Here is a 22,743-nt window from a genome sequence, read left to right as displayed (position 1 = left end):
AATGAGGAGTATCACGTAGCAAGCTAGCTTGTACGATGACTTCTGAAATGTGAATCATTGGACACTTCTAACAACTGGCAAATGATCTAGTTGCACTTCTAGTGGTTGTGGCTGAGATTTTAATCATTGCACTTTTGGTAGATATCCACCTTTGGTTGTTGGGAGTTCCATTGTTGCTCTTTCGGTGATTCTAGATATTCCGACAACAAAGAAAAATGGGTTCGGTCCATGCACCCGACACTATAATAGATCTGATCCAAACACTCCGCACAAAAAGAAATCTATGGAATACTTTAGTGTGGGGAACATTTCTTCTAATTTTTTTGTCTATTCCATTTTTACTAGTTCACTTTGCGGGTTAGATGTCATCGAGTTGAATTAATGTTGCCATGGGAGAATTAGAATCTCGTTAGTCCTTGTTCGACAATAAAGTTCACTGCCATAGAGCCATAGCTTATGGATCTTTGACTTACCCATAATAAGGTGATATTAACCTTCATTAATCCTCTCTCTCTCTCTCTCTCTCTCTCTCTCTCTCTCTCTTCGTGGCACAAGCAAGAAGGAAGAAATTGGGCCAAATGTTAGGTGGTGGAATGCAACCTCCATCTACCCTCTGTCTAATGCCCTAGAATTGTTAGGCCTCACACGACGGCATTGTGAAAGTGGGCCACTATTGTGGTCTCACGTGAGGAGTCCTTGAAGTGACTCTCAACTCAACATAGTTTTCCTTAAAGAGATTTTACCATTTATTTTAGTTATTTCGATAGAGTTTTACCTGTATTTTAGTTAATTTGATGGAGTTGAAGTCTTTATATTTTTTTCTTGCTTATGGCATTTTAAAGTCCATATAAGACTTTACACCATTTCAATAGAAAGCTCCAAGCTATCCCCCTAATGTTTTTTGCTCTCAACTAATGAGACCCATTTATTTTTAAAAACAACCAATTAAAAAAATAAGAGGAATAGTGATGTAGAGTGGGTTGCGGACAGTTTCATGGCCAAGATGGATTAGGAAAGGCCCGGTCGACGACAACAGTGATCTGGACCGTCAAACCTTAAATCGGGCATATCTTGCAATCCGAAATGAGTTATCGGATGTAAAATATATGATTTTGGGGTAAAATGAGCTACTTTATCCACCCAACCCCGCTATGCTGGGCTGCGCAAGCCGGATTTGCGAAATACCATTAGATCGACGGTCGTTTCCTTATTTTAGTTTCATTTTTACTATAATTAGTAAGTTTTAATTTGATTATAACTCTTCATCCGTTGGGCTTTAAGAGTTGCGCCCAACGTGAAAAGTGCTTAGAATAATTAGGAGAGCAGCTTGGTGAAGCCAAATAGGACACTATTTTTGACAGAAAACCTTGCGCACTAGTAGACATCACAATCGTCTAAATTTATTATTTATAGTAAGTTGCGAATTCTAGGAGTTTTAGTTGTAGTATGATTTTGAAATTTCTATCATTGCTTGGTATCCCTATTTAATTTATAGAATTTATTTCTATTTTTTCTTGATTTTTTCCTCGTGGATTCGAGAAGTCTCCGTGAGGAGTCCAGAGAAGCTCTGTGGATTCGGAGTAGTTATCCTTGAGGAAGACGGTGATCGACCTCATCACGTTCATCGCTGTGTCAAATAGAGAAAATGAAAAGGCCGAGCTATGTCCTATGGAAGAAAAAAGGGGGGGGGGGGGGGGGGGGATAGGACTATGCCAAATAAAAATTAATAAGTGGAATATAGACAACAGATAGTAAAAAAGAATGCAAATAACAACCTCAAAAATCAATTATTGAGAGGTTGATACAAACTTGGTTCTAAGGACAACCTAAAACCAATGGTTTATGGTAGGACAACATTCACTACACAATGCTGAAATATAAAGATTACAACATTCACATCCACAAATGCATCCCACAATCTTAAACCATAAAAGGTAAAGAAATAAATCACACATCCACCAAACACAGAATTATAGTGGTAGGCTTATGTGTACACCAACTGTTAATAAACAGCCACTACTTCACTCCTAATATCTACTCCCTCGGGATCTTAGCGTTCACTAATCAAAATAGGTTTTTCAAGGTTCACCTAAAACCTTCACAATTGTCTTTAGATGAGCTTACACAATTCAAAAAACCCCTCGCTCTGAGATTTTCTAGATCACCTCAGAGAAAATCAAAATAGAGATTTTTTAGAATAATCTCACAAATCAGAAATGAATTGAATTACAAAAAAAGCAAAAACTTATCTGTATGACGATTCTGAAGCAGCCCGGTTGAACTAACTAGATGACGACCTAGATGTTCAACGTTCAGTCTCACAAGTGTATAGGGTTCCAAGTGTAGATGATTTTTAATTAAATCAGCAAGGGCTTTGTATTGATTTGGATCTCAAAGAAGGGTAAATCAAATATCCCTTTTCAAAATGAGAATGGAATAGAGAATCAAAATAAAAAACAAGAACTACTTTAAAGAATCTTAAATATGCATAGAATAGCTTAGAATGTACTCAAAATTATCTCAGAGTGATTGCTTAAGAATGATAAGAATTGAATAAAAAACTCTGAAATTTGAGTACTATTTATAGGTGAAAATTCGGTTCGCACGACTGGCCTTTGTTTAGCTACGATTGGCCTTATCTAAACAGATTTTCAAAAATTCTAGCGCGATAAGATTTTTCAGCTGCATGATTGGCCTTGTGGGTCCCACGACTAGTCGAGTGGCCTGCTCGACTGGTCGTGGACACCACAGGACTGGTCGTGTGAGTCTAGATTACTCGCTGGAAAACGAGTCGAGCACTGCACAACTGGTCGAGTAGTTTCCAGGACTGGTTGCAGACCAATAGAAAAATTTCAAAAATTTATAACAAATCCTGGACTGGTCGAGGAAATACTAGGACTGGTCGAGTCAGTGCTAGGGCTAGTCGAAAGAATATAATTTTACACTTATAAAATGACTAAAATGACTGACCGAAAGTATGAAATGATCTAATCATGATATAAGGTCAATGTAGGTCAATCATACCTTACTTGTGAGATAGAACATATGAATACTTAATTTATCGATCATTTCAGTAGCTTTAATTCTTGTTATCTTCAAAGCTTGAACTCGATATACCAAACATAATATTCAACTAGGTCTTGAATTCTTGGACTTTTCTAGTTCTAGGATCTTGAACCGCGATGTTTTTGAAAACTCTGTCTTCACTCAATATATGAAAATATATGAAAGTCTTCACTTTCTTCCAGTTTGAAGATCTCGCTAAGTTTGTCGTAGATATCTGCAAGATAGATTCAGCACGAATCGAACGAACGTCGAAGATTCAATGTGAATGGATGCACATGCTTGATACAAATCAAGATACAAACTTGAATTGGTTTGTCACACCAAAGTTTGACAATACTTAGGGTTTATCAACATAGCACTTTCAGAAAAAACTCGTTAAGAAGAGATATGGATAAGTGCAAGTTGGTTTAGGACAATCCATATCACTTATTCTTATGGTATGTTGGCCCCACAGGAATGAAATTGATCTTTTGGAGGCCAACACGTGTAAATAATGAAGGAAGAGGATGTTTTCGCAAAAATCTTGGTTTATCACATCAATTGGGCGGGACTTCTTGTTGGGATGATCCTTTGCCTGCATGTGATCCCTGGCCTTTGTCCAAAGTTCTTCTTCATGATCTTTTGCGGGAACGCTCTCCATGTGCAGAAATCCTTTCCATGCCTCTTTTTTGCTTCCCGGTGTCCGTACACTTGGTGACCACTACTGCATCAATCACATCGATAAGAACTTGTTCTTGGGTTGGCTATGCGTTCAAGGACAAGTTCTTACTGAAAAAGGTTGCAGGTGTGAGGATCCCACCACCAAGAAAGCGAATATCTCTTGGCTTGTTGTATTTGACAAATGCCTTCTGATGATGGTCAACTCAGAAAGTGGTGGTAGTAGATATAGAATTTTTAAACACAATGATGTGAGTGTTGTTTCTAGAGCAAGAGGAAATTCCCATTACTAGTGACTCAAGATGTTCACTCCCCAAGTATAGGGTTGTGATGTAGTAATAAACTCGGTAAGACCGAGGTCGAATCCCAAGGGACTGATACCTGTACGTTATCTGAAACCAAGTAGAACTAGAACTAGACTAAGATGTGATCTAAACCAAATAGAATTTAAGGAATAATTTGTGGAATAATTATCTAATAACTTAAGGAATTCAAAGGAAGGAAACTAGGGATTCAGAGGATCCACTTGTAGGGATCAGGGAGATCTTATGCCTGCATCAAGAATTATTGAATTTAAACTGAACTTACTTGATCTGGTTTTCAAGAGATGAAAGGTATATGAATTAGAATGGATTCCATCATCTAACCATGCCCATGAGACAAAGCAAACAACAAGATTAAACTAATTACCAACCAATCAATAGTGCATGAAAGTTAGGAAGGGTACCATCATCTAACCATGCCCAGGAGACGATGGTGAATAACAGGGCTTCCTGACGTCATAAACTTCAAAATCCCTTGGAAAAAGAAATATTCAAAGCCATTGCAGACCCATTGTAATTTCAGTCACAACAGACCATTAAAGACTAAGAAAAAAAAATTCCTTCAATAATCAACATAAATCAAATTCAGTTCATGAATTTAAATGAAAAGCATGAAATAGTATCTCCCATCTCGCTACAGGCTTCACCTCGTAGCCCTAGCTAAAGAGGTTTAGCCAACCATGATTAGGCTAATGACCTTAAGATTTATAAAAGAAAGAAAAAAAAGACAGCAAAGAAGATCAGGAAAAGAAAAAGAGAAATAAACTCAAGCTCTCCCTGTCTTCTTCTCCAGCCGAACCGTTGCTCACGTGCAGCTCTCCCAGATCTTCTCTCCCTTCCCCCTCCTTTTTTCCACCGGTCCCAAACCTCTTCTCTTTACGTCCCTTCCTCTCTTTCCCTTTCATAGCCAAAGAGAGTCGGTCGGCTAGCTGAGGTCGTTGGAGTGTAGCTTACGCAGCAACCGTGCGTGCGCAGCGAAAAACGCAAACACCTTGCGTTTGGATGGAGTTTTTTTTGGCAAAAGGAGCACCGAAAAACCTGATTAGACGTCATGGCTAGATCGTGGCCACCCTCTATCTCTTCTGGACGGTCTGGATCACATATCTGACCATGAGCAAGATCGCACAACGGCCCACAGCGGCCGGTTTTCTCTGACGCAGGCCTGCGGAAACAAAGGCCTCTGCGAAGATCGGTGGAGGTCATTATCAGATTTTATAACGAAATCTACACCGTCCATTGATTTCCCCTCGAAAAACCAGTTGGGAATGGTCAGTTTTGGCCTGATTTCGGTGTGGCCCACAGAATTTTCTCCCTACTGTCCGTCCTGCGTTTGGACTGTTAAAATCCGATCCACGCTTTTTTCAGAAAAAACTCCACCTAGGTGAGGGTCACGCCCTCCCTCTGGACTCAATGGTCGGTTCAGATGGACGATCTGGATGAAAGGTGGACCCCACTACGTGAGAACAGCGGACGCTGGTGCGTCCGCTGGTTGTCCGTGCTCGAGAAGGAGAAGGAGACGGGTCTCCTTTGTTGACCGGGAGACCCTGGTCCAGTGCACAGCGGGCGCACGTATGCTGTGCACACACACCACTTAAGGTGGGTCCCACCTTGAGGTATATGAAATATCCGCTCCGACCATCTGTTATGCCATCTAATTTAAACGGTTGAGACCAGAATTGAAGCATGTCCAGATATCAGGTGGGTCCCAGATCGATGTTTTGTGGGCTGATTTGACCGTTGGGATGTTTCCACAAGGATCCAATGGCTGAATTTCGATGTGTACGGTTAATTTATGGTCCTCAGTCCATGTATGAATTTTCGAGCCGAACGGATGGTGGAAACCTTGTGATCTTGCATTCTGGCTGTCTTTCGGGCCACTTGAGCTTCAGTTTCTCGAATTTCTTGCATCCCTGGCGTGCACATCCGTTGCTCTTGGTCTCCTGGGGTCCGTCGCTTGCCTTGGTGACTTCAGACCGTTAAATCCATGCTCTTAGTACCTTTTCCCAGTCCAGGCTCGTAAATACGCCCTGCAACACAAACACGATTTAAATCGGGCTGTTTAAATAGTATCATGTTTGAAAAACCAGGTAATAACAGGGTCTGATATGCAATATTTGACCCTCAACACAAGACCGATGAAATCATTGAGGTTGAGTTCACGAATTGGTAGTTCACAAGACCAATGGAGTCACTGAGATCGAGTTCATGTACTAATAGTTCATTGAGGTTGTGGAAGATATCTTCGGGAGTCGAGAAGTCAAGGGTTTACAACTCTAATAGTGTGGCAAGCTATCACTTGATGAGTCACTTTGGTATGAAGCCAGATCTAAGGAGTTTTAGGAAGAGTTATGTTTGGGCTCCAAGTGGACAATTGCCAGAGTAAAAAAATATGAAAAGAAAGAATAGGGAGTGGAAGTAAGATGCTATGTGAACTTGTGGAGATGTGAGAAAGAAAGAGGGAATTCGAGAAAAGAAGGTCTGGTTCTCTGATTCATAGAACGACAAACTTTCTTGCAATTGGCAGTCTTCTGGCCTAGTGGAAATCCTCCCATTGAGTCTTTCGAGCATCCTTCTCATGCATAGGAACCCTACTTCCCAAACTCACCAATTTACTTCGACACTCACACTTCCCTTCCTTTAGCACAAGTAGGCATTGCTGAACATGAGAAATGAGAGTGATGGGCTGTACTTTTATAGACTAGACTGGTAGGAATTACATTCTTGTTGGTGATGACGTGGCCAAATTGTGTTTTTCGAGGTCCTTTAGGCGATCAGAGTTATGTCGAGAGATAATTTATGCTTTTTTTATTGTCAGGAATTTAATACCCACTGGTGCTTTTTCTCAAATTGAGCCATTTTTGCCACCCCAGCTACCATGGGGCTAACCTGGTGAATCCAAGTGGTGTCATGTCATCACTGTGAATCAGATTCCATTGGCTGGCTCTGGGAGATCCTGGGGATCTCCTTATGATTAGTTTACATTTGTGATACTTTCCTAGGTCGAGTGTCAATTTTGAAAATTTGCTACCATTTTCGGTGTAGTTCTCCGTGATCTTGGGTGGGGTATCTACAGAGCTGTACCCATCTTCCACAAGGAGCTATGGAAATTGCTTCTGAATTGTGTCATGGTTTAAAGTGATGCTTTTCGGGACCCCATGCAATCATATGATCTCGTTGAGGCTGACTATATCCATGGAATCCATCCATTTCGATAAGGAACCAAGTGGGTAGTCTTGGAAAAATGGTTCATCACTGCCATTATTGAGTCATGCCTACACTTGGTCCTCTAGAGGCCCAAGACGAAGTCCACGTTCACATCTAGCCATGAGTCATTTGGCTTAGGCACTGGCATATACAATCCTACATTTTGAGTGCCACCACTTGAGATTTGGCACATGTGACAACAGTCCACCCAACAATGCATCAACTATGGCCAGTAATATTGGGCCTCAACCAATGCAAGTGGGGATTCTCTTGACCAAAATGTCCTTCTTCATGAAGTTCTTTCAAGATATTTTACCAATCAAAATACAAAGTTGGACCCATTTGCAGAGAACCATTTTGATCATTATTAAGGGTGTTGCAAACGAGGGCCCAAATGTGGGTCGTTTGCATTTAGGTCCCTAAGATGCTCGAAACCCATGACCACTGCTTGCATGGTCATTAAGACCGTTTCTCTTCTACTTAAGGTGTTAGCCACCTAGTTTAGGACACTAGCCGTGTACTTGAGAGTGAAACTAAGTATACTTCTAAACAAATGCAATCAGCTTGGTGTGCTTCTGGTTTAGTTTTTGTTGTCATTATGTATTTTGAGGATTCGTGATCTGAATATAGAACAAAACTCCTGCTAAGATAATTGTGCCAATGACGAAGGGTTTGGAGTACTACATAGAACTTGACATTAGAGAATATTGCAACTTAGACCGGCAGAGGTTCTCGCTAAAATAGGCAATTGGTTGCCCTCTTAGTTCGGGACAGCTCCAATGCCTAAGTGTGAGGCATCATGGTTGACAAAGGCAGGTAAGGCAGGATGGCACTTTCGATAGTTTTTTACGTCACAAGTTGAAAATTGCTCCTAGCTTATTGGGTCTATAAGAAGATCATACAATTCGTGATCAGTACCTAAACCAAACAAAAATTGTATATGAATGCTAATAGAAGGTGGCGAGTCCATGGAACCTCCAAATCGTATGAAAATGGCCCACACTTCACTCAGGTCATTGAATTTGCACACATCAGGTGGAGGCTCGCTCTTATAGCTTGATGGATACTACATTGACTCACCTCTTGGGGATGCCATTGAAATTGAAATTGCACTTAATGGTGTCAAGCCAATTTCCAAATTACTCAGTCAAGTCTGCCACGGTATTCAGAAATCTTGATCTTGATGTCGAGCTTTCATATTCAGTCATCAAAATGAATAGCCTCTATTGATTTTGATGTGTAAAGGACTTGGGCAATGGAAGGGGTTCTCCAAATCACCTAACAACTTTAGATCATGGTTGGCATTAGACATCAGCTCTTACGACATTGGGGCACATGAATTTCCCTTCACATGGATCAATAGTTGGATCTACACTAGTGGTTGCTCATTCGCATCCTCAACCTTGGGGTGCATAGATGATCCAACCTAGGGCTCTTATACCAACCTAATGGTAGCCTGAATGGGAAGTCGATGAGTAGGGAAACAAGATCCATAATGAAAGAAGAAAAACGGGAAAGGGAAGAGGGAGAATGCCATACCTAAATCTTGCTCTCCTCCAATGAGAATCCTTTTTTTTTTTCCCCTTAAAACAGTCCATATATAAATAGGTGGAAAGGAGAACCTCATCTAGAAAAGATGTGGATGAGTTTGTGTTAGTTTGAGGCAATCAAAATCACGGATTCTTGGTATATATAGGGCCCACTCGAAGAAACATGGATGAAATCAATGATTAGAGGGCAAAATGCATAAATAACGAAGGGGAGAGGATGTTTTCGTGAAATCATATCACATTGATTGAGCGGTCTCCATGTGGGCGAAGGATGATCCTCCACCCACATGAGAACTGCTTGTAACTTAGAGTTATTCTTGCAAATCCTTTGGCAATTTGATTCCTTTGAGGAAACCCTTCCCATGCCCCTCTCTTTGCTCCCAATGTTTAGGTAGACGTGGCTCACTACTTCCGCATCAAAAGTCCCTCACATGAGGATTTCTACGTTTGAGCAACTTCCATCATAGGCTAGCTTCTTTTAGAGATATAATTGTCTCTTATTTTTTTAGTTATTTCAATAGATTTGAAAGTTTTTATTACTATTTTTGATACTTTTTTGTGCCCTATTTTTTGGTATATCAAACGATGTTGAAATAATGTGCTACTAGTATCATTTGAAAGCCTCTAATTATTTTCACTTTCCAATGAACCTAATTCAAGCAATTTCGACATTCTATGAGCAAGTTATAAATGGTTTTTTGAAGATGCATGTGGTTTTAATGGGATTAATGGTTATTTTTGGTATTGTCAATGTTTTATTAAGATAGATGGTTCGGATTAGAAGTTATGATGTAGAATTAATAGTCTAGATTAGTTAAGGTCAGGGTCATTGAATTTTCTAGTTTTTTTGGGCTTTCCGTTGCACATGCAGGGTGACCATCCTATGCTGATCAACATGATATTTTGTGAAGTTACTCATAGGGTGACCATGCTAGGCTGATCAAAGTGATTTGTTGCTGAGTTCCTCGGATATGTATGTAGACCACTTAACTAATAGGCCATAATGGGCAAACCATGCTTTGAAATCTTTGAGTTGCTTATGAGTTGTGGCTATTGGATTTAGAGTCTGAGGACCTCTCCTTTTATCTTGAGGTGAGTCAATTAAGAGTGAGTCACTAGGCCATATTCACCTTGATTTGCATGAAACCGAGTAGACTTTGTGCAATGTATCTTAAAACAGGACGTGTTGGACCAATTCAATGGTAGTGTGGGTTACAATCATGTAGAAATTACAGAAAGAAGGGTATGGAGAGGAGGGTCTTGGCATCCATTGAGAAGAAAGAAAAAGACTAAAGAATATTGAAAGAGAGGACTCTAGAGGATGAAAAAATACTTTAAGGGAGAGGTTTTATAATTATGCATATACCTACCTAGCCCCTTGTTTGGAAGATGACTCTGTATTTCTTAATCATACGAACATGACAACTCTAAGAAAGAAATTTTCTTACTTAATAGTTTCCATATTTGACTCAACTAAAGCATGCTTAATAACTAAATTAATTTAGGACTTGGCAATGATTTTAAATACTTCCCTTCATTGTTAACTCTCACTTGCATCTATCATTCCCAAGCTTCTTTTGAAGAGATCGAACTTTATTTGCATTGAGTGCTTTTCCCAAGTCTTAATTTAATTAGGTCAGTTATTAAGCATGCCTTGGGTGATTTAAGGAAAGTAGTTAGCTAGTTAATTTTTTTCTTAGAGTTGTGGTGTTAATAAGATTAGGAAATTGGAGGAGGGGTTAGGCTAGTTGGTATACGACATGTAATAACTCTCTCCTTCCTCGGTCTCTTACTTTTTGAATAAAGTAGTTTTTGTCTCTCTCTCCTTCTCTTCTCCCTACTCCATCTTGTTTTGTCTTTTTCTTTCGTCATCTTTATGGTTGCGAAGACTCTCATCTCCATAGCCTTGTATGATTTTCTACATAGCATCAGAGCCACGTTGGTGATTAAATTTGTTGTTGTTTTTTTTTTTTTTTCCCTGAGTTTTTCTACTTCCGCATCTCGTTTTTTCTACACGGGAAATTTTTTGGGGTGTTGATGCGCTCGATCATGTTGACATCGAGTGTTATTATTTCCTGAAGTTCTTATGATGAAGAACTAAGGAAATTGGATAGTATGGCTACAAAGTTATTTGATGGGCAAGGGCCTTTGGATATTGTCAACGTCAATGGTAGTAAATTGGAAGTGGGTCAAGTTGTACTTGCAAATTGGAGGAAGAATAATGATAAGGCTCTACTTGCGATCTAAAATCTCATGTGGATTTGATGTGCTATCCTACATTAGAGAATTGGAATTGTTGAAAGAAGCGTGCGATCATGTGGCCACTGCATAAGAATGCGAGCGACTTTAGGATGGCATTTTTAGAAGCATAATTTAGGGTGATAAAGTAAGACAGTGACTTGGTGGCAGAGTATTGTTGAAAAGTGAAATATTTCTGTGATCAAATTGGAGGGAATAGATGTCAAGATGGAAAATAAGACTTGAGTAGGGATCATATAAAAAAATTTGCAGACTGTATTTAACACTATGAGTGTTAATTCAATAAAATATCTTATGGAGGAGGCCAGAAGTATGTTACTACAAGAAGATGTTGTTTTATAAAGACGGAGATTGGAAGCCCAAAGTGATGATGGTCCATGTTCTTGCTGATTGTCTGTCAAAATTCAGGTTTGGTAGAGTCTACCGCCAGTAGAGATGGACACCAAGCCAAGTCGAGCTGAGCTGAGTCAAGCTCGACTCGGTTCGGCCGGTAGCTTACCTTGGCTTGAATTTGGTTCATCTTGTTCCTCGAGCCATATTGGCCAGCTCGGCCTTGTTCGGTCAACAAATCGGGTCAAGCTTGAGCTGATTTCGAGCTTTTGAGTCGAGTTTGAGTTTTAGCTTTCGACCTTTCCTTGCCTTGTCTTCCTTGTTGACTACTAAAGGGGGCTTGGGTCAGCTAGGGCGAGAAAAGGGGCTCGATCTCGACTGGCTACAGTAAAAACTAAAAGGGGACTTTTTTATTTTATTTTTTTTAATTTTTATTATATATATATATATTATAAATAAAATAATTAACTTAGGTATATAAATCGAAACGAGTCGAGCTCGTCTCAAAATTTTTTTGAGCTCAATTAAGCAGCTCAGCTCAGCCCAAACATAGCTTTTGAGCCGAGCCGGGTCAAGCTTATTTGAGTCGAGTCAAATGGTTTGATTCATACAACTAGGGTTATGTCCATGGTGAAAAAATAATGTCAATTTGGTGATCGGAAGCTTCTGATCAATAGTCTGAAAATGGACAATCAAGATTGACTGGAGAAAGAAAGTTGTTCCAGTCATCATCTTGAAACATCTTGTTGATATATATCACATCATTTCTTATGATTCTAGACACTTTGAATCGATGATTCTAACCATGTAATTTATGGATTTTAAACAACGGACAAACGGTTGTAAGAAATTGGCCCCATTTAAACTCTTATGACATCCAATTGGTGTGATTCTTGCACCGTGGCTTTCTCCTAGCCATATGAATGAATGAATGGTTCAGATCAATGATAGGTTGCTCCTTGTGCTGTCTAAAAGGTGGGGAGGTCAGAAAAGCCTTTCAAATAATATTAGGCACTGTTTGACTGCCACTTAAAAATTGTTGCATCTCATTTTAGTTAACAACAATAGCTTTCTAGAGATCATGTTACATAAATTATGAGCCGTCGTGATTATTTTTAACTCTTACCAACATATGTAATACAAAATTACTGTTAATTAAAATGAGATGAACTTAGTATTACAAGGAAACGAAAGACGGCTTTGGTCACTTCCAAAAAGAAGAAGAAAAAAAAATAAAAGAAATTAAAATCTATGACCATCGCTTTCCAACATGGCAAATCTGATATGGATATTGTATTTTATTTTAAATCATTGGCGGTATTTGATATGTGGGGTACATGAAATTCATGATTTTTTGTCTGGTATTTAATAATTTTATACAAGTCTAATTTCTGACCATTCAATAATACTTAGCATTGGTTCATGTATTTATAAATGGAAAAAATGAAGAAAATGAAATTTAGTTCTCAGTCTTCCAGTTGAGTCTTTTTATTTTTTATTTTATTTTTAAATATGCTTTTGGGCTTGTCCCTTGCTCTTATATTGCCTTCAACTTGAACTTACTCCTACCCAGTGCAATTCTTGGTCTTTGATGCACATGATGAAACCATCCATGTACTTTCCCTCATCTTTTGTTATTTATTGGTGCTACTCCTTAAGATCCCTTGAATGCATTAATTTTTAATTCTATCCTTCTTTGTCATGCCACTCATCCTTCTCATGTTAGTGAATGGTTGGAAAGATGGAAGTGTAGAACTTTTCAATACCAATTTAAATCATATTAGGATCTACTTCCCATCTAGATGAAATCAAAATTTTGAAGGGTGCAAATTAAGGCTTGCAATCATACCTTTGATTGGGTTGTCTAGTTGCCTATCCTCCTAATGTTGATGCTTTAGAGCATGTCTTATCTCTAGTGAAGGGAGGCAGAAAGCCTTCTCACACCCACACTATAGGGCTATGGATGTGAAAAATAACTTGGCCAGTCCGTCAGTTGGATTACAGGGGGGATAGAGGGAAGGAAAGTTGAGGAGATGACCTGTCTCTTCTTCTTCTTCTTCTTCTTCTACTATTTTGTTGGTCTCTCCCCTCTTTTTGTAGGGACGACACCCAGGGCTTTTTTGTTGGTCTCCCCCTTTTGAAGATAGAATCTATTTTTATTTATTTATATTTTTTTCTCTTTTACCAATGATTCTTTTTTTCTTGCATGCCACTCATTATTGGAAAGGGTTCACATGCCACCGGCCATGTCTGATGATATACGATGCTCAATAGCTTTCTTAGACACGAGCTAGACTGGATACTTTTCCATATTAAGGAGGAATTGATTGATTATCTCATGCAAATTGTATTATTTTCTGAAGTCCCATTCGGTGATTGTTTGTTCTGACCTTTATTGAAGGTTTGTAGACGATACAAACAATACCACCAACAAATGCAAATGGTGGTCTCATCATTCGAGACAGTGGCGGGCCTCAGTGCTGCAACACCCTATGCCTCCTTGGCTTTGAAGGCTGTTTCAAAGCACTTCCGGTGCCTGAAGAACTCCATTTCGGATCAGCTAAGGAACATCAGCAAGGCATTAGGAGAGGATTTCATGTCAGCCAGCACGAGTAAGGGAGATTCCATGCCCAGGTTGAGATTCATCGAACAAGGTTTACGGAAGGTCAAGGCAGGAGAAAATCTTGGTTTCTTGGATCATCAACCACATGTATGGAGGCCACAGAGAGGCCTCCCTGAACGTTCAGTTGCTGTTCTAAGAGCCTGGTTGTTTGAGCATTTCCTTCACCCGTGAGTTCCCTTCATCTCTCTTTCCTTTTCAACCACTCATGGGCATACATGCAAGTCAATCCAGATAAACCAAATCATGGGCTAAATTGTATTTGGATCATGACTGCAAAAATTGCAACTGTTTGGGTGATTTTGACCTTAACCTTTGAATTTGAACTGTTGGCATTTTCATATTTAGTAATCCATCTGATGGCAGATGTTTCTGTATATGATCCGCTTGAAATGGGCCCATAATTTGGACAGTCAGGATTGGTTGTACTTGCAACTCAAATTGCAGTTACACCCTTGTATTGTTGTGTAATTGTCGGTTAGGAGTAATAAGGGATAGATCTTAATAAAGAATGGTTCATCCAAATGAAAATTTTGTTTGTTTTTTATTTATGTGTATGTGCTGGGAATGGCCTTCTCAGGTATCCGACTGACACAGACAAACATATGCTAGCGACGCAAACGGGTCTGTCCCGCAATCAGGTACTTTCAAATTCATTATATACTTTGTTTCGGTAGTAAAGGACTGCTTCAGTGACTCTCTTTGTAGTGTCTTATACTCCATACGCCATTCATAGATGAACTTGATCGTGGGTCAGCCGATCGATGTTCCATTAGAAATGGAAGAGAGGATGGAGATCTCATTCATCCAATGATTATTATCATATTTTTTTTCTTTGATAATATTTTTCCAAGAAAGGTGGGAGCTCACTACGTGTAACTCATTTGATATGAAAATTGGTTGAACATGTATTCGGGTGGGCACCACAATTTTTTTTTAGCCTCACCTATCGTGATTAAGAAATGGACCAATAAAAATTGAATGATGAGTGGTCCATATTAAATGAATGGAAATCAGATCACCAAGGTCACTTAGACGCCCTTTGGGTTATACACTATCTACAATAGGACTTAATAGTGAATCATTCTGATAACTGCAAACAGGTTCTACTTTAGCGCATGAGACCCCACAACCTAGAAAATATATAGCTGTAACTTTTATTGGCAGATGTCACATGAAGGCCATATTGATAAGGACTCTGATGTAGAGCTGGTCCATGACACTTTCATGGCAAAGATGGACCAGAGAAGGCTTGATCGGAGGTGGAAATGATCCGGACCATTAGAGCCTTAAATCAGTTGTATCTCGCAAACCGGGATGATTTTTTTGACATATTATTTATGATTTCGGGGTAGGAGGACCTACTTAAGCCAACTCGCCGGATTTGCGAGATTCCATCAGATTGATTGTCAAAAGTCTTGTTTAGTTTCATTTTTACTATAAATAGTAAGTTTTAGTTCAAGTATAACTTTTGATCCTTTGAGTTGTGGATCGAAGTCGTGCCCAACATGAAAAGGGCTTTGAAAAGTTGGGAGAATAATGTGGTGGGGCCAAATTGGATACTTATTATTTTTGGCTGAAAACCACGAAGTTTAGTATGAATAGAGGTCGTCTATAAACAGTAAGTTTACTATTTATATTGAGTCACATTTTTAGGGTGTTTGAGTTGGAGTCTTAAAAGTCTAAAATTCTGTCTTAGGTTTGAGTTCTTTATGTAAAGAGTTGTAATTTCTTCTTCTTTATATATATATATATATATATATATATATATATATCAAGTTATTTAGAATTTTTTAGGAATTATTTCTCCTTTTCTCTCGTGGATTCGAGGAAGCTCTCTAAGGATTCCAAAGAGTTCCGTGTAGTTATCCCCCGAGGAAGATGGCGATTGGCCTCATCACGACCCTCCCTGCACCAGACTCTTAAGTCTCTACACATTGGAGAGTCCATCTACACAACTTTAAAGTGGAGATCTAGAGGAGAGATGTGAGAGGAGAGCTTGGGGGGCTTGGGGTGTTTCTCATCCATACGTGTGGAGACATTCATAGGTGACTCCACATGTCCTCCGCACGTGTAGAGACTTCTTTCCTTATTACATCTTTCTTGCTAATGTGAGATATCTGTTGCACAACCAAGCCCTGCAAAAAGTGAACAACATTATAAAGTTCACCTGGCAAGAAATTCAGGCCAATCCACTTGTTAGTTGGGCCACACCTTTACTTCAAGTCAAATCGTTGGTCACCCTTGTGACTTATCCCATCAGATTTTAGCACCAGGTGATGTTCCTTGTATGGGACATCTGTTGCATGCATCGGGTCCCTTGATGCATTGGGCCTTGCCATTCAGTACTTTTTCCTAGTGCAAGCCTCTACACTACTTTTTTCTGGCAGTGTTCTCTACATTACTTGTTTGGTGGGAAAACTAACCTTTGAATGTTAGGCTAGCCTAAGGTGATGGTTAATCACCATTTTTGATACGGTGGCATCATACATGGGAACCTAGATTATCCAAATATTGGACCCCACAGGATAGAAATTTCTTATTGTGCATTGTGCATTGGATAGCAATCCCAATTGGACTAGATACACGAGCTGGAAGAACTAGAATGTGATGGAACCAAAACTCTAGGGTACTCATGGTAGGGGACTAGCCATTGGGAACCATCTTTCTTATAATCCAATTGTGGATTGAGAGTGTTGGCAAATATGAGTGAAAGATGCATGATTCAAGCTATCTGATTGATGGCCCTCTAGGCAATGATAGAAAATGAGAATATGGTAAACGATGACTTGTTCAATGGGGGGAAATTGCAGAAAATGATGGCATTTGTTGATGGGGTTAGTAGATGTATGAAACTGGTTGATACATCACCTTGCAACGATATTGTGTAGGGACATACCTACAATTTCATTTATTCCTGGTCTACTGTATCACCTCCTGATCATTAGGATTATCTAATTCACATGGCTTATGAGCTATGCTCTGGTGGTGACGATGGCATAGGACAGGTAATGTTAAGTTTCTCTCTATTTTCCTTCTTTATTTTATCAAGGCTTTTGATTTTTCATTTGATAACAGGATATGATTTTTTGTTCTTAGGCTTGTTCTTTAGGAATGTCGAAGGTGTTTTGTCTAGAAGTTGCATTTGTTTCTTGGTTTGTTTTATTTTTGATATGCATGCAATTGGTTTTGAATGGAGTCACCAATGCATAGTTTTAGAACTATGGTCTAATCATCAGCAGGTGTCAAATATATATATACATATACACACACAGAAACGCTCACCTGCGAACCAGTTCGTATGTACTACATACGAACTTTTTTGAGAACTCATCGTATCTGATGAGTCTCGAAAATCTGAACGCTTCACATGAAGCAGAACCTCATGAAACCCCCTGGTACGAAATTTTACTTTGATCCAAAACTTTGGTGGGCCATGAAAAATACAAATAGTTTCTTCCCTTGATTTGAATTTCTCTTTTCTATGGCCCACTAGAATCTTAGATCAGGGTGAAAATTCAACTCCTAAGGTTTCATGGGATTCTGCATCTTATGGACCGTTCGGATTCAACACCCATGACACGTGTGCAAAGGTGCACATGTGCGTAGGTGAGCATGCCTCTCTCTCTCTCTCTCTCTCTCTCTCTCTATATATATATATATATATATATATATATATAACATTGTGAATTCAAGGTTTTCAGTGGATTCGAGGTTTATCAAAGTGGAAGAAGATGTTGATCTTTTTCTTCCTCCTTTCCATCATGCACCTTCCCATGCTAGTTGGGATCAGATGGAGATCTTCCTAGCCCTATAAAGAAAAGAGATAAGTGATTGAAGGTTTTTAATATGCCCAATTTTAGGAAGTTTATAGGATATCCTCCATCTACAATAAATCCTAATATAAATGGTTTGTATCTTTGGGGCATGACACTAGATCTAATGATAATATTTAGACTACACTACGTTTACAGGGAGTCATTAACAAGTGCTTTAAACCATCTTAATGGTTGGCCACTTAATGATCTAATTGGGTTAATGGACTGAGGCGAGCCATTTATCACTGGTCCTGTCCTGGCCCAGCCTTGAATTTTTGACCTAGGCCAGTTCTTGGGCTGATTTGATTGGGTTAATAGGCTGGGGCGAGCGAATCATCACTAGCCCTGGCTAGCCCATCCCTAACTGCAGGCCTAGATTTCCTACTTGGGGCCCGGCCCTCAGGCCAAGTTTAGGGGCCTAAGACTTAGCCCTAGACTGATGGAGCAAATGACCCACGATTGAGGCCATGAGTCATAAACATATTCGTGGAGCAAATGACCCATGCTTGTCAAAGAAGAAATGAAAATCTTCAGGACAAAGAAGAAGAGTGGACCTATGAAGATGGAGTGCCTCTTAAGGGCAAAGAAGAAGAGTGGACTAACGCAGATGGAGTGCCTCTTGACAAATCCATGGTCAGATTGCTTGATGGATCAACAGATAAGTAAACTGATAGATTAATGATTGGATTAGAAAAAATTTCCAATTGAATCAAAACATTAATTGATGGATCAATTAAGAGAAACAATCAGTGGATCAACGGATACAAACTACTTGACCGTCAATGAGATGGACACTTTTTACTGTCAACTAAAGATGGAGTTGAGTGCCTCTTAAATATCGAAAGGAAGGGTGGACGTATGCAGATGGAGTCCCTCTTGCCAAATCTACCCTTGGATTGCTTGATGGTTCCATGGATGGTTCAATTGATGGATTAACAATTGGACTAGAGAATGTTCGAATTGAATCAAAGCCTCAGTTAACAAGATCAATAGAAATGATCAGGGGATTGAAGAATATGTACTAGATTGTCAATTGATACATGGAATGAAGTCTAGTGGTCACGGTGGCAACAATGTGGTCAATGGATGCTGATCAAGAATGACGAATGAATCCATGATCAATGTCTTAGTAATCCAGGGTTGCAAAATCCATTATTGCAAAAGAGTTGGAGATTGATGCATTAGATGTGGAAAAATGCATACATATCATTTTCTGAAGTTCTGCCTTATGAATGAAATTCGATGCAATGTATAGGCTTTTATCATCAGTTCTCCCCTAGCTAAAGAAGACGTATTACAAAGGCAGGTTATCACAATGGGTTATTATCATTCTAAACTCAAGGACATTTAAATTTTTTAGTGGAGGGGTCTGATATAGGACAAAGCCAAGGTCAATTTCAGGGATGTCCAGGATAAAAAAATTTGCCCATCGATCCAATACGACCGTAACTTTGCGATCAATTATCTATTTCATGTGAATAAAATGTCTTTGAAAAGATATTGATGAGATGTGCATACTAGCCAAATGGCAATTGGCCCTTGAGCAGTTTTGTAAAATTCACTCACTTTAGTAGTTAAATATAGGTTTTAAACAAAAAGTAATTATATTTAATTACAATTTTTTTTATAGTTGTTTTAGAATTTCAAATGTCAAGAGTCGTTTAACAACTTAGAAGTTGTTTGGAGTCTTATAGGAGAGTTTGGGAAAGATTAGACATAATTACTAGTTCTAGTTTACTATTTCAGGACCTGTTTGATTTGTAGTAACTATAGAGAATTAGTTGTAAATAAGTAATAATTATTTACTTCAATATTTTTTGCCAGTATGATGTCGACTGGTATGGCGTCTCAATTAAACTCAATTTACTTGTGGCAAACATCTGTGAGCCCCACCATGATGTGTGTTTTATTGACGCCCTCCATTCATTTTTGCTAGATGATTTTAGGACATAAGCCCAAAAGTGGGGCAAATCCAATGCTCAAGTGGACCAAGCCACAGGAAGCAGTGGGAAATAATGACGCCCACTGTTGAACTTACATATCTAAATACCTTATAATCTTGAATAGTACATTGCTCTCTCTCTCTCTCTCTCTCTCTCTCTCTCTCTCTTTAAAAAAAAATTATTTTTAAAATTAAATTTAGCTGAATATTAGTTGTTTGAGGATAAACCGATTTTCATAGGTTGCATTATGCATACATTCCACTTGCATTATAATAAATCTTTGGAACATAGACATCAGGCGTTCATTCATACAGGTATCGAACTGGTTCATCAACGCACGTGTGCGTGTGTGGAAGCCAATGGTCGAAGAGATACACATGCTCGAGACCAAAGGATCGCAAGAGGTGGACATCAATTACATTAGGAGAGATGGAAAGCTTGCTTCTGAAAATGTGGAAAGGCCTATCGATAATCAACTGCACAGCAAACTCACAATCGATGCATTGTCCAACAAGCAATCTGATCAGTCGGTAGTCGGGGCCGAATTCAACATTGCTGACCCACGGAATTCAGAGCAGTGGCACCGGGAGAAGCGGTCACGAATGGGCGAGTGTCAGGTGCCCACAGGTGTAGATGGGGGGTTAATGGGCTTCATGCCTTACCAAGGTGGGATTGAGATTGGTGGACTAGGAGCAGTGTCACTGACTTTAGGGCTTCGGCACAGTACTGAAAGCATACACCAACAACAGCATCAGCAGCAGCAGCAGCAGCTGAGGCATTTTGGAGGTCATAGTGTTCATGATTTCGTGGGTTGATGTGAAAAGAAGAGAAGGTGAAGTGCATGACAATTCATGAAAGAGACTGGCAAGGTGATCTGCGCCACACAGATGAGTGCAATCTGGTCCATTCCTTGGGCGTGGGCCAGTCTCATTCAGAAGTTCTGCCACTCCCCTCATCAGGTTGGCCACGTATATGAGAAATGTAGACAGGAAAGAAAAAAAAAAAAAACACAATAGACTGCATGCAGCGTGCACCTGATGAATAGCCTACTACAAACTTTCTTTTCAATCTCTCTTTGAGTTAATTGCCTCAGCATTCCTCTGCATGGAGAGGGAAAGGCACGGCAAATGATAAAGGCAATGTTTCAAATATCATTTGAATGAATTGTCTTGCTGTATGAATGCATTGTTTATCATCTGTGTTATCGACCTTGCTGTGCTGTTGATTCCCATTAAAATAATTTGGGGTGGAATGGATCGACAGTAGTAGACTTGTACGCATGAAAGAGAGAAAAAAAAAACCCTATCATGACTCAAGAGGGTGATAATGTGGGTGTTATACAATGGAAGCGGATTGCCCGGTGACCTTGTGACCAGGTATATCCTCAGTGACCCAATATGGCAGGTTTTGATTGGACGGTGTGATGCTGTCAGAGATGGACGGTCAAGCACATGTTGGGACTGAAAAACTTTTCGGACATGTTTTCTCGTTCAAGCATATGCTGGACTCGATGACTTTCAAACATGTTTTGCATGTTCATGTCTGACAGCAGCACTTGTCTCAATCAAGTATCTACCCACATAAAATTTATACAAACTGAATATTGGTCATGCATCTATGCCATGATATTTATGGTAGTGATGATGCTGATGATGGGTCATGCATGTTACATGACGCTTCTGCCGAGGAAGTGGATTGCCAATGTTATTGTTTTACCCTTGCTATTTTGCTAGATCATTTTAAGGCATGAGCTCAAAAATAAAGCAGATCTAATGTTAAAGTGGCTTGTGTTTGAGCACAGAAACGAGCCAAATGACAACTTTGGCAGCCCGACTGACGAGGACGGCACTTAGAAATGGGGTTTTCCCGATAAGCTGCCTTACTTTTCGTATACAGCCGAAAAACTATTACTTATAAATTATTTCTCAAAAACTAGCTAATGTTTTCCCTGTTAGCGCCAAAGCTGGTAGTCGAAACACCGCCTGATGTTTTCACTAATAGCTCCGAAGCTGCTGATTGTTAGTTTCGCATTCCATCTAATGAAAGTGTTTTCGTGTTGACGAAATAACCATTCTCATTTTTTAAAGCAGGAATTTTGACTCTTAACTTAAAAGAAACCAACAAAGCAGTGGGGTCCACTTTCGTGATGCTTGTCGTAAGCCAATCTGTCCACTATTTTTGGCATCTCATTTTAGTGCGTGGGTCCAAAATCCAGCTGGATCCAACCCATAAATGGGTCCCATGACAAGAAAAAGTGAGTCGGTGGCTCACCATCGTTGGAACTGTCAATGGGGTTTTAAAAAAAAAAAAAAGAAAAAGAAAAAGTTTGTAGGCCATCCAAACCATCGAAATAACATTTCCAATTGTTCAAGAGGTCATTTACAGAATGAATGTAACCTCTTAATTTTTACGCCTGATCTAAAATTTTTGTGGCCCCTCTAGGATTTGAATGGCTGCATGTATTATGCACTGTTACATGCCGTGTGGCTCACTTGAGCTTGGATGTGGTTCACTTTTGGGGAAGCCCTAAAATCATATGAAGGAAATGGTGGCCCACTCAAAATTTCTTGCAAAGAGCAATGTGGGCCCAACGATCACCAGGACCATCTCCTCGCAAAATCTGACATAGTTTGAGATGTGATGCGTAGTTGTTATTAGGCAACTCTCAGGGGTCGTTTGGCAACATAGATTTGGGGGGATTTCAAATCCCTAGGTTGTCTGGCACCATAAAGTATCCGGGGGTTTCGAATCCCAGCGTTTGAAAGCAAGTGAAAGCTTGGATTACATATAAAATCCTTCCGAAAGTTGCATGTATGACATATATGTTACTAGACTATTAATCTGTTGGGCACATGAAGCACTAATGATATCTCAAAACAATTAGATTATCAATTGCATCACTATGATTACTTTAACACGACGATCAGCACCGTTGTTTAAACATTGTCCATGAAAATCAATAGCTAAAAATCA

The 22,743-nt window shown here is 39.5% G+C and overlaps 1 protein-coding gene across 4 annotated transcripts in view; it reads left to right on the top strand.

The window, feature by feature from the left end:
- The window catches only part of LOC131226173 (BEL1-like homeodomain protein 4), a 46,487-nt gene extending 25,540 nt beyond the window's left edge, over positions 1-20,947 (top strand). For all 4 annotated transcript variants that reach the window (XM_058221906.1, XM_058221907.1, XM_058221908.1 and 1 more), the window contains exons 3-5: positions 13,791-14,179; positions 14,590-14,650; positions 20,085-20,947. In XM_058221906.1, the coding sequence (XP_058077889.1) occupies positions 13,791-14,179; positions 14,590-14,650; positions 20,085-20,585 (951 nt within the window). In that variant the 3' untranslated portion in view covers positions 20,586-20,947. The remainder of the gene's footprint in view (positions 1-13,790; positions 14,180-14,589; positions 14,651-20,084) is intronic.
- Positions 20,948-22,743: the final 1,796 nt, after the last annotated feature.

Source organism: Magnolia sinica, chromosome 14, assembly GCF_029962835.1.
Source record: "Magnolia sinica isolate HGM2019 chromosome 14, MsV1, whole genome shotgun sequence".
Taxonomy (NCBI): domain Eukaryota; kingdom Viridiplantae; phylum Streptophyta; class Magnoliopsida; order Magnoliales; family Magnoliaceae; genus Magnolia; species Magnolia sinica.
The sequence above is the reverse complement of the archived record's forward strand: the minus strand, read 5'-3'. Positions and strand labels throughout refer to the sequence as shown.